Raw genomic sequence first — 15,595 nt, forward strand, 5'->3', positions numbered from 1 at the left:
CCTAACACATCCGCTGATCTTCAAAAACCAACATAGCCGGTTGGAAAGTGATATAACATATAACATTGATGAATAACAAAGTCATATCAACATTCAAGAAAAACCCACGCACATCACCGTCGTACTATTCTAGCTTGTGCAGTGTTTCTCAAACCATCTCAATCATTGTGTCAATAATATAAAAAAGCATTAAACAAATTTCAACATATATCCACAGTAGCCAATAATAATCTGTCTTTCGATGCTAAGCTCTACTACATTCGATGAATAACTAAATCTGTTGAAATGGAAAATGAAGCTAACAAAGTTCAATTCAAGAGAGAACCCCTGCATTTTACGCATCTGCTTAACGGAAACAAGTTTGTGGTTCCTAGGGTGTTGGGCATAGTGAGCTTTTGGCAGGTTTATTTCATTCGTGTTTCTGAAATCAACCTATGCAGATGGGTTGTGGTTTATTGGTGTTTTGGATCTTCGGATCGGTTGCGCTTTCGCATCGATTTGTACTCGTAAGAAGTGAGAATGGTAAGCTAAAAATGTAGCAAATAATAATGGATAACTGAACAGTTTTAAATAAGTTTATAGATGAAGATAATTTGGCTGCTTCTGTTGCTTGGAAAAAAAGAAGTTGTCTTCTCAATGTTTTCACTACAAACACAAAACATAAGGGATACTTGTGTTCTCTTTAAAATACTCATTGCTAGTTTTATTATTTTTTCGTTAGTTCCATCTCTTCCTCTAATCGTACATAAACAAAACTATATTCCTATCCCGCATAGGTAGCACACTGCATATGCGTCTCACAACATCTGACTGTTGTATTGAGTAACTAGTTGAGCTTAAATCATACTACTCTAGCAAATATTTTTATCACTCTCTCAAAGTTGAAGCTGATTATGACGGAGATCGGTTAAACGAAACAACCCAGTATCATGCCCTAGATGCGTTGTTGCTCGAATCAGGTATTTATTCTCAAACAAATAATATTATAGTATAGAAACAAACTTTTGGTGCATAGCCTTGTAACCGGATCAATGCAACTAGTTGAGCTAAAACATACTACTCTAACAAATATTTTTATCACTCTTTTACAGTTGAAACTGATCTCAAAGAAGATCGGTTAAACGAAACAACCCAGTATCATGCCTTAGATGCGCTGTTGCTAGAAATTGGTATTTATTCTCCAAAACATAATAATCTCGTTTATAACAATTCCTCCGTAACTCATCTCAACAGCAGGGGATGTAAAACTAGTAGAAATCAATAAATACTGCTCCAACAGTTTTTCTTTTCACTCTCTTACAGATGGATTCAACAAGATGGATTTCGACTCACCTTCCCAAACAAAACTGATCACACCTGGTATGTATTTATAACAAAAGATGCTTCTCCCCGATTATAGGGAATTATTTAACTGACTTCAATAGCCTCTACAGAACTAACAAACAATTTTCAACAGTCCGAGTTTCTTTTGAACAATCCTATTGATGTGGAGGTTTGTCTTTTTTTTTCAATATAGCATTGGAAAATTTACTCAATATCAATACTTCGGATTATTGCTTTGTACATTAAATAAGGTATTTATTTCATTTCGTAGTCCCTTGCCCATTCAATGCTTCTGTGTGGGAATATCCCCACATAGTTTCGGTGGTTGACGTAAAAAAGCGTGAGGCATTGTGCATTGGATCCCTCATATGGGATGATTTTGTACTCACAGTGACGGAATGTATATCAAGGTATAACAAAGTGCTAACAGCTATTTTATAATTTATACTAAATTGCGTATTCTCTGTTGTGCAGCCGTCCCGTCGCTCGCTTACAAATAGCTATAAACAACCCGAATCAGGCGAGCTGCCTAATGCGTAAAATAGCACAAACGTTTACGCATCCTTACTACCCGCAGCGCAACCAGGCAATATACAACATAGCATTAATAAAGCTGGACAAAAGCGTCCCGTAAGCTCATTGAGGGATATCAGCCATTTTATATTTGAATTCTCTTCTAATCTGCATTTTATATCGTCACAGTGTAAAACTACATGTAATTCCCACATGCTTTTGGATGAACGACAAATTTCCAGTTGATGGGTCAACGGACATACTTGTTGTAGAAGGTGACATGAAGTCATCTCGTATCAAGTCAAGTTATACGGGTCACTTGAACAAAACTGAGTACGTTACTCCATCCGCAAGGACAAAACACAACAACTGCATGGTAAATTCATTTCAAAGATACTTTCCTTGTTGCTACCTCACAGATTGAGCTTATGACCATTTGTCTTATTTTTATTCAGCCCAAAAGATCAAAGTTTATTTTTGCGATGGTCAAACAGAAGGAAAAACATGTGCCTCACTTGGTTGCTGTAAGCTGTGAAACATCTGCCACGAAAACATTGATGCCCATCGCTACACTGTTACCCTGGATAACGGAAGTATTGCGACAGAACAGTACGAAACAATATTTCGAATTCATCGAACTAGATTCATGCCCCGATAACCACTATGACATACGTGCTTATGATTTCAATGTTCCTAATGGCAATCCTATATTTAACCCATGCGAAGCGCATTTTGAAAAAAGCGACCATCAAGTACGAATCGATCAAACAGATGATAACGAGAACAACAACATCGTCTGTTACGGAGCTCTCGTTCAACGTAATGCTGTGGTCACTTTAGCGGAATGCGTCGTGAATCTTAGGTAAATATACTAAAGCTTCGAATGTGTTGATGTAAGAGATCGTGTGAAATTATTGTGCTGATCACAATATGCTTTGTTGTATTTTCAGCGCCGATGAACTGAGAGTTGCGTTTTCCGATTTTTCCATGAATGTTCGAGACGTTGTTGTGCATCCTGAGTTTGGCGACGCTAGTGACATCTTCGTTAACAACATAGCGGTGTTGATGCTGGAATATCCCGTGCCGTTCTTTTCTGTCTCTACGGGGTGGTACGAAGATACATTGGCCAGTGAAGAAATGTGGATCTCCGGAGAGTATAAGGAACGCATGCTTCCGAATTGTGATCCATCCAGTGAGTAGTTTTGCTACGGCGGTAGAGCATTAGAAAACAACAACTAATTGCCGAAACAATCTTTACACCCTCATGTGTAGGAAACGAGACATTTGAGTCTGCATCCGTTTACGCAACCGTGCCCCAAAACGCAGAATGTTTCGATAAACTACCTCAGCTTTCACGGCAAAATAATAACACACAGCATCTTTGTCTGGAAGTAAAGTCAGCCACTGCTTTGGACACTTGCAACATCAACAAAGGAGCTGCACTGGTCGTTTCGAACGAAACTTTCAATAATATTTACGGATTGAATTTATTGCAGCATGATTGTGATATGAGCAAACCAATAGTTGCAGTGCGTCTAAGTGCACACCAAAGTTGGTTGAGGTCTGTTTTACAAACTTCGAGTGTAAACATAAGACAGGATTTGCATCTTAACGACCGCTGCACGTATCCAGGAGGAGTCAAGGGACAGTGCGCCGAAGAGCAAGAGTGTCCCGGTGCTGATGAGCGTATCCCGCCGTCCCTACCGCCTATGTTCTGCAGCAATCGATCGGTTATTTGCTGCCCAGATAAAGTGCAGCCACAGCTAAATGCAATTGAAACGGAGTTCAATGAATGTGAAAACCGATATCGTCATCTAAGACAGTCGCTTGTCGCCCAATCCTTTCAGTCACCTCATCTGGTATGTAGTATGAAAACTAGACATTTCAATCATCATTATTTCAATATCTGTATTTAGCGAAATCTTATCATTTCTTTAATTTGCTCCACCTTCCTCATTTAAAGGTCGAGCTTGGATGGGAATATGATCGTTTTAAGCTTTTCGATTGTCTTGGTTACCTGATCAGCAGCCGGGGAGTTGTAACATCGGCCTCTTGTGTGAAAGCGAAATTTGCTTATCCAAACATCGTGCGTAACGTACACCCTACTGATAGGATTGTTGTACCGATAGAATCCGTACACATTCATCCAGAATATAACGAAACGGGTGAAGCGCATGATATTGCTCTGATAAAACTTTCGACGGAAGACTACATGACGGTGAATTTATTCCCAGTTTGCCTATGGCAGAGCTTCAATGAGCAATTCCAGCGACAAGGTCATTTGCTTGCTGTCTTAAAAGGTAAGTAATGTAGCTTTGCAAAAATAATTCAAGATACAGCTAGCAACCACACAATGTATCAAAAGCTACTAACTGCTAATATTTTATTTTTTGCATCTTCATAGAACATGAATGCCGGCTCAAGCCAATGAGTCAACAGGAATGCAATGTGATATCGAAATACCCGACAGTGGAGTCTGAACTGTGTCCCTATGATCCGTTTGTGCGCTCCTGTTCGTTGTACTATATTCCTGCATTGAAACATTCTGCTGTAAAGTGTAAGTTTGCCGAAGATGATAGTAAGCTCTGTGGTAGCTGTATAAACCCTGGTACTCCTATTATACTGAAAAACTTACTGGACGTCGAAGATATTCCCGTAACTTACTTGTATGGCATACACGGAGCTAGAGAATGTGACACAAAGGATATTCGCTTCATTCTTCGTACCGCATATTACATCGATTGGTTTGCAAAAGTGCTGAAGTAAGTTGTACAGAGTAAAAATCTTCAACTGTATGAGCGCATTGAACAACAATCACAGTGACTCATGTATGATAGAATATCCTATGGAGCGAATAAACCTAGAAAGGAAAAAAAACCTGGCTTAAACACAATTTTTGTAAAACTATCTCACTAAACACTCATACTCATGTCAACACAATCGCAAAAAAATATATCCTTCAAAGCTACTGGGGGTTTTTGGTCACATTGAAAAACAAAAGACCATATCTGATGATTAAATATGTGTTTCAATACCAAAACCAAAAGTGATTTCCATATTATTTAGAGTTACCATAAATGTGTGAAGATCGTAAATGTGTGAAGATCGTAAATGTGTGATGCAACCAACAACATCAATTCCAAATCGCGGAATAAATTTCAATATGATTGAATGATTTTCAAATTTTGATTAGAACTATTTTGATCACAGATGACAAAATTCTATTTTAAATATTAACCTTTAAACTCCATTCAACATTGTGCATTATATTCCAATGCAACAGCTTGTAAAATTGCATGCTTCTAGTATCAATACCATAATCAACATCACAAGGCCAGGAGATCTGGATGGCTAGAGCATTTTATTAGGATGCTGGACTCAATACCCCACCAATAAGATCGTCAGCGATACCCTGTTCGGCACTAGATGCGTGTCAGAGTACGTCGGGCGAAGCAAGGCCTTTTGAAGATCGGATGTCTACATAGATGGGTGGTTGCAACCAGGGACCGGAAATGGGATCTTCTGTTCGTTGATCGAGGAAATATCGCTTCAAACAGTGAAACAGCTGGTACCGACTCACCGACTCGACCAAGTTTGTGTATTCAAGACTATCCGGGAAAGGGACAAAGCCGCATCCAACAATGATCATCAAGTATCGTGCCATCTGGATTGTCAGTGGTATTGTCTCACTTCTGCTGTTATGCCTGCAGCACCTCGATCCATTCCTCCTGTCGGGCTAAGCTGCTTATGTTTTATTTGGCTTTGCGGGTTTTGTTTGTTTTAATCAAAACTGGTTCTATGCGGAGAGGTTGCAATGAATTGCCAAGGTTTAGGAGATTTTAACAATGAACGCCGTGAGCGATGGCATGATAGTGCCATGAAACAGGTCTTACGGTGAGCTTTGTCTCTTTCCGCTCTATGGATCAAACTTTTTGCTGCATTCTGCAAACCGAATTTGAATGTCTCGCATTATGAACCGGTTCGCAAAAAGGCGCAAATCTCCAAAAGCTTAAAAAGCAAGTTTTAAAACACAAAACTCGATTGTTGAATAATAAATTGATATCAAACAATTAACACTCCAGCACATCACCGCCATGCCATGCTAGTTCTGGCAGTGTTTCTCAAGCCTTTTCGCCTGCTGACTTCAATAAAACATCCATGTATAATACATTCATCACAATTTCTATTCCAACCTGAAATGATTGAACATTGGGTCCTAGGAAGAACATTAGACAAAAACAACTAAAAAACAGAATCGGAAAATGAAATTGGCGATGTATAATATACGAAAAGAACCCTGTATGTTACGCATCTGCTTAACGGAAACAAGTTTTCTGGCTCATAAGGTGTTGAACATAGTTAGTTTTTGGCAAATTTGTCCCATTCGTGTTTCTGAGATCAACCTGTGCAGATGGGTTCTGGTTTGTTGGTGTTTTGGATCTTCGGATCAGTGGCACTTTCGCATCGATTTGTGTTCGCAAAGTGTTTTCAAGGCGAGCTAAAAGGTCAGTGAATACAGTGTTCAATTGTGGTTTGGATATATTTGTTCTGAAAAAAAAAAATCAATTTTTATGCTTTGAGTATTATACCTTGTTAGCCACTAAATGATTCTTATATTGAATGCTGTTTTAATTTACTTTTTAGATGACTTTCCATCCTCTGTTTCTCAGTGGCAATATCCCCACCTAGTTTTTATAACTAATCGATATTCCTTATCGTGCATTGGATCCCTCATATGGGATGATTTTGTGCTCACAGTTGCGGAATGTATAACAAGGTACGAAAAACAACGTCTATATGCATGATAATTTAAACTAAATTGAGTATTCTATTTTGTGCAGCCATTCCATCGCTGGTTTAGAAATAGCAATAAACAGTCTGGATCAGGAGAGCTGCCTAACACGTAAAATTGCACAAACGTTTACGCATCCTTACTACCCGCAGCGCAACCAGGCAATATACAACATAGCATTAATAAAGCTGGACAAAAGCGTCCCGTAAGGTCATTCAGGAGTGGTATCATCGCTTTCGCCTCTAACACTTTTTTACAATTTTTATTATAACAGCACAAGTCTAGACGCAATACCTGCATGTTTATGGAAGGAGAATGAATTGCCAGTTGATCAGTCAGCGCACGCTGTTGTATCCACGGGACTGGGAAGAAAGTTAGACTCATACTTTTATACATTTGATCACTTTAACAAAACTGAGTACGTTACTCCAACCGCGAAGACAAAACACAACAACTGCAAGGTAAGTTGATTTAAAAGATGCTTTCATATATGCTTCCTCACAGATTGAGCTTATGACCATTTGTCTCATTTTTATTCAGCCCAAAAGATCAAAGTTTATTTTTGCGATGGTCAAACAGAAGGAAAAACATGTGCCTCACTTGGTTGCTGTCAGCTGTGAAACATCTGCCACGAAAACATTGATGCCCATCGCTACACTGTTACCCTGGATAACGGAAGTATTGCGACAGAACAGTACGAAACAATATTTCGAATTCATCGAACTAGATTCATGCCCCGATAACCACTATGACATACGTGCTTATGATTTTAATGTTCCTAATGGCAATCCTATATTTGACCCATGCGAAGCGCATTTTGAAAAAAGCGACCATCAAGTACGAATCGTTCAAACAGATGATAACGAGAACAACAACATCGTCTGTTACGGAGCTCTCGTTCAACGTAATGCTGTGGTCACTTTAGCGGAATGCGTCGTGAATCTTAGGTAAATATACTAATGCTTCGAATGTGTTGATGTAAGAGATCGTGTGAAATTATTGTGCTGATCACAATATGCTTTGTTGTATTTTCAGCGCCGATGAACTGAGAGTTGCGTTTTCCGATTTTTCCATGAATGTTCGAGACGTTGTTGTGCATCCAGAGTTTGGCGACGCTAGTGACATCTTCGTTAACAACATAGCGGTGTTGATGCTGGAATATCCCGTGCCGTTCTTTTCTGTCTCTACGGGGTGGTACGAAGATACATTGGCCAGTGAAGAAATGTGGATCTCCGGAGACTATAAGGAACGCATGCTTCCGAATTGTGATCCATCCAGTGAGTAGTTTTGCTACGGCGGTAGAGCATTAGAAAACAACAACTAATTGCTGAAACAATCTTCACACCCTCATGTGTAGGAAACGAGACATTTGAGTCTGCATCCGTTTACGCAACCGTGCTCCAAAACGCAGAATGTTTCGATAAACTACATTCACGGCACAACAATAACACACAGCATCTTTGTCTGGAAGTAAAGTCAGCCACGGCTTTGGACACTTGCATCATCAACAAAGGAGCTGCACTGGTCGTTTCGAACGAAACTTTCAATAATATTTACGGATTGAATTTACTGCAGCATGACTGTAATATGAGCAAACCAATAGTTGCGGTGCGTCTGAGTGCACACCAAAGATGGTTGAGGTCTGTTTTGCAACCTCGTATCATAAAATTAAGAAAGGATTTGCATTATCACGACAGCTGCGTGTATCCTGGAGGAGTCGACGGATACTGTGACGAAGAAACACGCTGTGATGACGCTGATGAGCTTATTCCACCGTTTCAAACGCGTATTTACTGCAACCATCGAGAGCTTATCTGTTGCCCTCGTCGGGTTGCCATCTTCGAGCAAATTCAGCCAAATGCTATCGAAACTGAGCTCAACGAATGTGAAGACCGATATCGTTTCCTCAGAAAATCACACGTTTATGTCAAAACGAACAAAACTTTCCATTCACCCCATTTGGTTTGTAGTACGAGCACCAGAAATGCATGCTGAAAATATTTAAATAATCATATGACCATTTTTTTAAATTTGCACTACTAATTTCAGGTGGAGCTTGGATGGGAATATGATCGTTTTAAGCTTTTCGATTGTCTTGGTTACCTGATCAGCAGTCGGGGAGTTGTAACATCGGCCTCTTGTGTGAAAGCGAAATTTGCTTATCCAAACATCGTGCGTAACGTACACCCTACTGATAGGATTGTTGTACCGATAGCATCCGTACACATTCATCCAGAATACAACGAAACGGATCGTTCGCATGATATTGCTCTGATAAAGCTGTCGAGGGAAGACTACATAACGGTGAACCTATTTCCGGTTTGCCTATGGCAAAGCCGCTTCAATGAACAACTCCAGCAAGGTAGTTTGTTTGCTGTCTTAAAAGGTAAGTAATGCAGCATTGCAAAAATAATTGAGGTTTGGTTTGCTTCTCATTTCCATGGTGAAATCTGCGAACAGCTGAATCGATCGGTTCTTTGAACAAATGTTAATGTAACCAACGCTTCACGATGTATCAAAAGCTCATTGCTGATAATTTTATTCTTTTGGCAAACTTTGCAGAACATGAGTGCCGTTTTCATTCATTGAGTCAACAGGAATGCAAAGTGATATCGAAGTATCCGACAGTGGAATCTGAAATGTGCATCTATGATCCCTTTACACGATCCTGTTCGTTGTACTATATTCCTGCATTGAAACATTCTGCTGTAAAGTGTAAGTTTGCCGAAGATGATGGTGAAAGCTGCAGTAGCTGTATAAACCCTGGTACTCCTATTATACTAAAAGGCATACTGGACGACGAAATCATTCCTGTAAATTACTTGTTTGGTATACATGGATACAGAGAATGTGACGCAAAAGAAATTCACTTCATTTTTCGTATAGAAGCTTACGTCTATTGGTTTGTAAAAGTACTCAATTAATTATTTGAAGCAATAGCATAGTGAGAGGTACTGAATATGTTTAAACAAAGCTATTGAACTTTGTATGATACGTAGTATCATACAATGAATCGCGCTCCAGCAAACCATAAGATTCTTTATGCTTCCTCAACAAACAGCAAAACAAGCAATAAATAAGCCTTCCAGCAATCAGAACCTCACATCAAAACGAAATAAATTTTCGTTCTTCTGCGTGAGTTTTAAATAAAGGGAGAATTTGAGAATATGAGAGAAATATTTTTAAACAAAAAATTAATTCAAAACCACCAATAGACACCATATATTTGAATAGAAACAATTATTACCAACCTCACTTTTGTTGGAAATTTTCGTTTCATTTGAATAGCGGTCGATTTCACGCACACGATTAATCGGCCTGTGGATAATGCACGTTTTACTATATTGTCCTTTCAATAGAATGATATATACCCATAGTGCGTTTCAGCTTCTAGCCAGGCAGTCAGCTGATTTTGACATTTGTCGTCCACAAGAACCAGTTTGTTTACAGTCGCTGCTGCCGCTGGTGACGAAGACAATTTCGGAAAGTTTACTGCATGTTCTGTGTGCTTTTACTCAGTTAAATACCGTGTTTTCCGATTGTCCATCCAGTGTCGGACACAAGTAGTAATAACACCATGTCGGATGTGAACCGCGCGAAAGAAATCTCCGAGGAACCGCCAATGTCCAGGCTGTTCGTGATTTGCGGCAAGCAAATCACGAAGGAGCAGCTAATAAAACACTTCGAACCGGACGGCACAATCGAAGAGTGTGTTGTGATAACGGATCGCAAGACCGGTCAGGGCAAGGGGGTCGCCTACGTAAAGTTCACCAAAACGTCGTCTGCTGCCCGTGGGCTGAGAAAGAATGGCACTGTTGTGGAGGGTGATACGCGACCAATTAAAGTGATGATATCCGCAAGGTAAGTCCGTGACTAGAAGAAAACAGGATTTCTTCGACAGTGTGGTAATCTGGTTCATATTTCCAGCTACAACCGTGACAAGAACAGCGATACGTCGGCGGACGTGAATGAAAACCAATTTCTGCGCCTGTTTGCAATCGTGCCGAGCAACCGTACGGAGGAAAAGCTGAAGGAAGAGTTTGGCACGCACGGGACGGTAACGCAAGTACGCCTAGTGCCGGACAAAAAGAACGACAAACAGTGTGCGGCGTACATTAAGTTTCCCACCTTCCTTGAGACGGCCCTGGCCATCGAGAACTGCAACCCTCAGTACAAAGCAAAATTTTGTGTACCGCGCAGCAAGCTACAGCAGGAGCGGGAACAGAAGGGGCAGCTGTCACCGGACCCGTTCAACCGGAAGCGTGCCCATTCGCCCGATCGGCTGTCGACGGTTCGGGGTGACACGAAGCTGGTCGTGATCTGTAGCAACCAGCTCAATCAGGACCGATTGTGGCGCCTGTTTGACATATGCCCTGGGATGAAGTACTGCAGCATTATCACAGCTAGTAAGATTTGCTAATGATTTGCTTGATGCATAAATAATTCTAGTGTTGTTATATCTTACAGGTGAGATCAATATAACAGCAGCAGTCGTGTATTCAAGCCGGCAGGAAGCACAGCGGGCGGTCGATAAAATCCACGGCCTAGAGTATCCGCTCGGCGAACGGATCATTGTGCGGTTCGAGGAGGAGCTGAAAGAGGAACTCATCACGAAGGATACACTGACACAGTTTGGACCGCCGAAGCCGCTCGTGCCGGACGCGGTGCAGTTTGTGAAGAAAGCGTTCTTCATCTGCATGCCCGAGGCCGTGTCGGTGAAGCTGCTGACGGATGCGTTTTGCCGGTTCGGTGATCTGATCAAGGTGTATCTCGTACCGGGCAAACGGCACGGCTATGCGGAGTTTGCGAGCGATGTTGCGGCCAAACGTGCTATTCAGCAGCTGCACGGTATGCAGCTGGGCGATTGCCGGCTAAAGGTGCTGGAGTGTGCCGAGTACACGGGGGACCAGAAACGGAACCGGATGGAGCACTAAACTCACCGAACATCAACTAGCCGGCGGGTGAGTTGCTGCGGTAGTCATGATTTTTTGGCGTTCTGTTTGCTTTTCTGTTTCCTTTTCCGTTCTTTTGCAGATGTGTTGCGTCTTGTGGAGTAGTGTACGTGGAGCGGACGGCAAACGCGATTGTTCTACTGTTGGCCGCATCAAAGAGCTGTTGCCATAACTAATTGAAGCTATTTGTTTGCAGGTATGTACTCATGACGTTTGAAATCCCTGTAATGGTACTGTAAGCGAATGTACAACTGACTACAACGAAATACTGCATTGGAAGAATGAATAATAGGAAGTAAATAGTATGTTTGAAATGAGGACTATGAATGACTTCTGGATGTATTGCTGTAACCTATTCTCTGAAGTACTGTTTTATAGTTGTTAAAATACATCGAATCGCAAATACTAAAAGAAATGCTAGAACGTAGGAAATTAAAATTTAATTAACCTTTAACAAACAATTTCTTAAGCAATTTGTACAATTCAAACGGGAGAAACTATGGAATGGAAGAATCAACTTGAAATGTTGTAATAACCGGTACACTGCACAACTCAAACATTGTAGAAATTTGACTTGGGTGGAATACTGTAATAATTATTAACACTAGTAAGTACTTCAACACAGTCGACTCCTATAACATTCGTGCCTAACTAACGAACATGGAATAAACCTGAGAACTTGATTGTTGTATAAATCAATTTTTTATTCTATTCATAAATAGAAAATGAGAAAAACAAAGTTCAGATTGATCCATTTTTAGTTTCTTCCATGTTCAACTATGTCCCAGATGAGTTAAGTAATTCAACAAAAGATAAAGTAAGTGTTTTTTGTCTGCAAAATCGAGATAACCGTACGGTACAGAGGTGTAACAGCAACTGAAGTGTCCGGTTTTCGAATGCGGCCTCTTTTGTAGACATCGGAAGGCACTGCGCATGTCCGGCAGTCAATGTAATGTTTTCACTGCATATTTCCTGTATCAAATATCTGTTAAGTTGTTACTTACCTGTTTTATTATTGCAAAAATCAATGCTAATTTTAAATAGAAGGTAATATTTTGTCGAAAGAATCAACTTTTCTTTTAATTCAAGATGATGAATTTGTTGGCGTTTAATTAACAATCATTTACAAAACTACAGATATTTCAATAGAATTGGAACCAGGCTTGCATATCAAAATATAAATTTATATTTATGGTAAAGGGATTTACCATAATCCCTTTTGATGCCTGTAAAACAAAAAATAAAATTAAAGTACGAATGAATTGACGCCGTGTGTTGAAATGTGGATGAGATTGTTTTTATGTTTATTTCACTGTTATTTCACTGTTGTTACTTGACGATAATATTTTCTGATACAATTTACTGCACCGTACTATTAGACCTCGATTTAGAGCTGAGTAATCAGTTACACTGGATTGACGAGCTTGATTGCAAAAACGAAAGCTTACTGGGCTCTATTCATATGCAAGACTGCTGTAAGATTACCATTTAAAGGGAAGAACTACCGGTTGGCTAATACCTAATTCTGCTCCTGGATGCTAGAATAAAGCTGTACGACAAAGTAGTTTACACCGACGAGTATTGTGACCTAAACTGATCAACTATGCACCAAAAAGATAGCAAAAACTTAAAAGCAAAACATCGCAACAAGCGATCCTTTGTGTGCTCGAAAAGGGTAGCTATTTACTGTCTTACAAACCTCCTGCCATATCGTAGCTGTGTGATGTCGATACATTACCCCCTGGACTATATTAAAATTGCTTTTATTTCTGTGAGTGAAGTTTGCGTGTGAATTGCACGTTGCAATAGGTTTGCAATAGGTTGCTTGCAGTGTTTAGATATGATCCCGACCGTCATCGGGAGGGTGTTTGCAGAAACAGTCCGGGGGACAGGCGATCGGTACGGTCTCTGTTGGACAGTACGTGCAACGCTGATGGTGATGGTAATCCTCGCTGATAGGAAAGAATTAAAAGCCGAGAAGAGATTTTAATTCATCATCAAATTTGATCGACATAAAACGGAAAGGATTCACCAAGTTAATTGCAATATCGAATGAACTGGTGCAAATCCTTTCGTGTGTAATTAGGCATTAAAATTCACGATTGTTGTCACATTTTGTCACACTTTTGTCACTTGGTATGTAATATGTAATTATGTTTATTAAAAAAAAACAAGATCAATTTCGTTATCAAACCCAAACTGCAGCAAGAAATGCTGTCAAATGTCGATGCTTCCCAGGGGATTCGCTCCCAGCGTTACGCTCCTGTTGCTTGGCTGCGTTAATTGGTGCTGAATAATTGATGAAATTAATTATACATTTATATCAATTCGACAATTCAATTTTAAGCTCCGCTTTCGGTCGTTACCGTGGAAAAGAAGTAAGAATTGCCACCGATCTTGCGACGGCTGCTTCTTAAGCAAATGATGATTCGGATAATGATGAGTTCGTAATGAAATAATTGCTCCTACAGCAAAGCAACTGCCGTCCGCCAAGTTCTACAAGCCTGAGAAAAGAATGGAAAAGGAAGAAACAAAATTAAGTACCTTAAATACTTCCACCTTTCCGACAACTGCTAAGCCGGCGTGTGTGTGGCGAGAGGTGGATTTGTTTAGCGGCACTCGTAGTAAACAAACTATCTCTCGGGGTGCTTCAACTTCCCCTGCTTTGCAAACAGCAAATGATGAAGGCGTTACGCACTAGGAAGGAGCGTTAAATGTAGCGTAAATCCGACGGTTTTGAATGCTTTTCACGACAAGTAAAAAAGGGGTTTTCTTTCGACACTAAGGAGCCTACCGGTGGAACGTTCAAAAGGGCAGACTGCGCGTCGTAAAGTTGGTAACACTTCATAGCCTTTCCAGATGAAGGGTGTAATTGAATCGTTAAAGCTGGCACACTCACTCAACGGGGAGGGTGTGTCAGCTTCTACCCCGGTCCTGACCGGCACGGCATTTGTTTGGTTTTGATTGCTTCGAAGGATTGTATCGTTGTTATCGGCTTAGTTGTGATATATATCTTGTAATGGAAGGGAAGGTAACGAGGTGCAATTATGACCGAGCATATTTTTTGCTAGCTGTGATGATGTGTTTTCGGAGGCCAAGATGTTGTGGAATTGATAACCTTTTCGGTAGGTTTTTTTATGAGAAGATTTGTTAGAGTGGTTTGGAGGTTGAATATTATAGTATTTTGGAAATTCATGAATATAACGGATGATCCTCACTTGATGTGTGATCAATTATAGGCTTCTTTATGGAGATGAAAAGCATTTCCTTCTGCCACTTACTGTGTCATTTACTTTACTCTTACTAACAGTCCTGGATATGGAAAGATAACTACTACGAAGTCTGTAAACTGTTTCTTGGTTTAAATGCCGTGAAGCCTTTTTGCCACCTTCTTAAAGGCCTTAATGTAAGATTAGTAAATTGTGTAACTACTAGTTCATGTAACTACTAGTTGTGTAACTACTAGTGTGAATACATCACGTTGTCATGTAAGGCCACACATAAGTTCTGAGGATATTGGTCATGAATTGGACACTACCTTCCTATGAAACGCGATTGCAGTTATTCAATCTTCATTCTTAAAGCTTTCGCCGCCAAGCGTTTCAGGCATGTTTCATTGGTGGTTTATTACTTTCTACTACTGATGCTCCTGATTTACTCTCGTCCATCTCGCTGTATGTTTCCTCATGTTCTCTTCGTCCACGTGATCCTCTATCAAGTGAAACACGTCATACTCTTTATACTTTCAATGATCCTCTTCTATCCTGTTTCAGGTTGTTTAACCACTTCTACTATCTCTTTGATTTCGACTCCTCTTTTAACACTTTCCGTAACCGTCTTCTTTCTTCTAATTTTCTTTTATTTTTCTTGTTAGTTCTCTATTCTCTTATTTCTCTAAGTTTATGAAAGTTGCTGTGTTTTTTTCTTATGTGTTTTGCTAGGCCAGGACCAGTCTAGTTAGGCTTTTTTCATGAATGATTTTGTTTATTTGTTAGTGTTAGAAACTGCCTCTCCA

The 15,595-nt window shown here is 40.1% G+C and overlaps 4 protein-coding genes across 7 annotated transcripts; all 4 read left to right on the top strand.

The window, feature by feature from the left end:
• Positions 1–356: 356 nt before the first annotated feature.
• Positions 357–4,932, top strand: LOC120956246 (uncharacterized). Its single transcript, XM_049608986.1, has 12 exons — positions 357–522; positions 882–959; positions 1,092–1,169; positions 1,303–1,359; positions 1,595–1,733; positions 1,798–1,953; positions 2,026–2,169; positions 2,579–2,698; positions 2,787–3,028; positions 3,109–3,695; positions 3,800–4,136; positions 4,241–4,932. The coding sequence occupies exons 1-12, from the start codon at positions 435–437 to the stop codon at positions 4,600–4,602; spliced, it is 2,388 nt and encodes a 795-aa protein (XP_049464943.1). The 5' UTR covers positions 357–434; the 3' UTR covers positions 4,603–4,932.
• A 1,547-nt stretch (positions 4,933–6,479) lies between these two features.
• On the top strand, positions 6,480–7,979 carry LOC125907525 (uncharacterized). The gene is made up of 3 exons (XM_049610331.1): positions 6,480–7,089; positions 7,169–7,575; positions 7,664–7,979. Exons 2-3 carry the CDS (start codon positions 7,196–7,198, stop codon positions 7,911–7,913), a joined length of 630 nt encoding a protein of 209 aa, XP_049466288.1. The 5' UTR covers positions 6,480–7,089; positions 7,169–7,195; the 3' UTR covers positions 7,914–7,979.
• Positions 7,980–8,671: 692 nt separating this feature from the next.
• Positions 8,672–9,957, top strand: LOC125907348 (phenoloxidase-activating factor 1-like; the record flags this gene model as incomplete). Its single annotated transcript, XM_049608987.1, has 2 exons — positions 8,672–9,014; positions 9,191–9,957. Coding segments are annotated over 2 exons (705 nt in total), but the record flags the coding sequence as incomplete, so codon positions are not given.
• A 126-nt stretch (positions 9,958–10,083) lies between these two features.
• On the top strand, positions 10,084–12,292 carry LOC120958370 (RNA-binding protein 45-like). 4 transcript variants are annotated; one of them, XR_005752037.2, is made up of 4 exons: positions 10,084–10,489; positions 10,556–11,034; positions 11,078–11,686; positions 11,777–12,292. XR_005752037.2 is itself a non-coding variant. In XM_040381116.2 (4 exons), the coding sequence occupies exons 1-3, from the start codon at positions 10,206–10,208 to the stop codon at positions 11,560–11,562; spliced, it is 1,248 nt and encodes a 415-aa protein (XP_040237050.2). In that variant the 5' UTR covers positions 10,084–10,205; the 3' UTR covers positions 11,563–11,589; positions 11,777–12,292. The 4 variants fall into 4 exon arrangements, 3 of the variants coding, with proteins under 3 accessions (XP_040237050.2, XP_040237048.2, XP_040237051.2); XM_040381116.2 differs by having other exon boundaries at positions 11,078–11,589; XM_040381114.2 differs by having other exon boundaries at positions 11,078–12,292.
• Positions 12,293–15,595: the final 3,303 nt, after the last annotated feature.

This window comes from Anopheles coluzzii, chromosome 3 (genome assembly GCF_943734685.1).
Source record: "Anopheles coluzzii chromosome 3, AcolN3, whole genome shotgun sequence".
NCBI classification, from domain to species: Eukaryota; Metazoa; Arthropoda; class Insecta; order Diptera; family Culicidae; genus Anopheles; species Anopheles coluzzii.

Bases quoted from the DNA above. Each gene is read 5' to 3' on its own strand.
- LOC120956246 (XM_049608986.1), top strand. From the start codon at position 435: ATGCAGATGGGTTGTGGTTTATTGGTGTTTTGGATCTTCGGATCGGTT. The intron at 1,360-1,594 runs GTATGTATTTAT...TTCATTTCGTAG, and splicing joins AACAAAACTGATCACACCTG to TCCCTTGCCCATTCAATGCT. The intron at 1,734-1,797 runs GTATAACAAAGT...TCTGTTGTGCAG, and splicing joins GTGACGGAATGTATATCAAG to CCGTCCCGTCGCTCGCTTAC.
- LOC125907525 (XM_049610331.1), top strand. From the start codon at position 7,196: ATGGTCAAACAGAAGGAAAAACATGTGCCTCACTTGGTTGCTGTCAGC. The intron at 7,576-7,663 runs GTAAATATACTA...TTGTATTTTCAG, and splicing joins GAATGCGTCGTGAATCTTAG to CGCCGATGAACTGAGAGTTG.
- LOC120958370 (XM_040381114.2), top strand. From the start codon at position 10,206: ATGTCGGATGTGAACCGCGCGAAAGAAATCTCCGAGGAACCGCCAATG. The intron at 10,490-10,555 runs GTAAGTCCGTGA...TCATATTTCCAG, and splicing joins AAAGTGATGATATCCGCAAG to CTACAACCGTGACAAGAACA. The intron at 11,035-11,077 runs GTAAGATTTGCT...AAATAATTCTAG, and splicing joins CTGCAGCATTATCACAGCTA to TGTTGTTATATCTTACAGGT.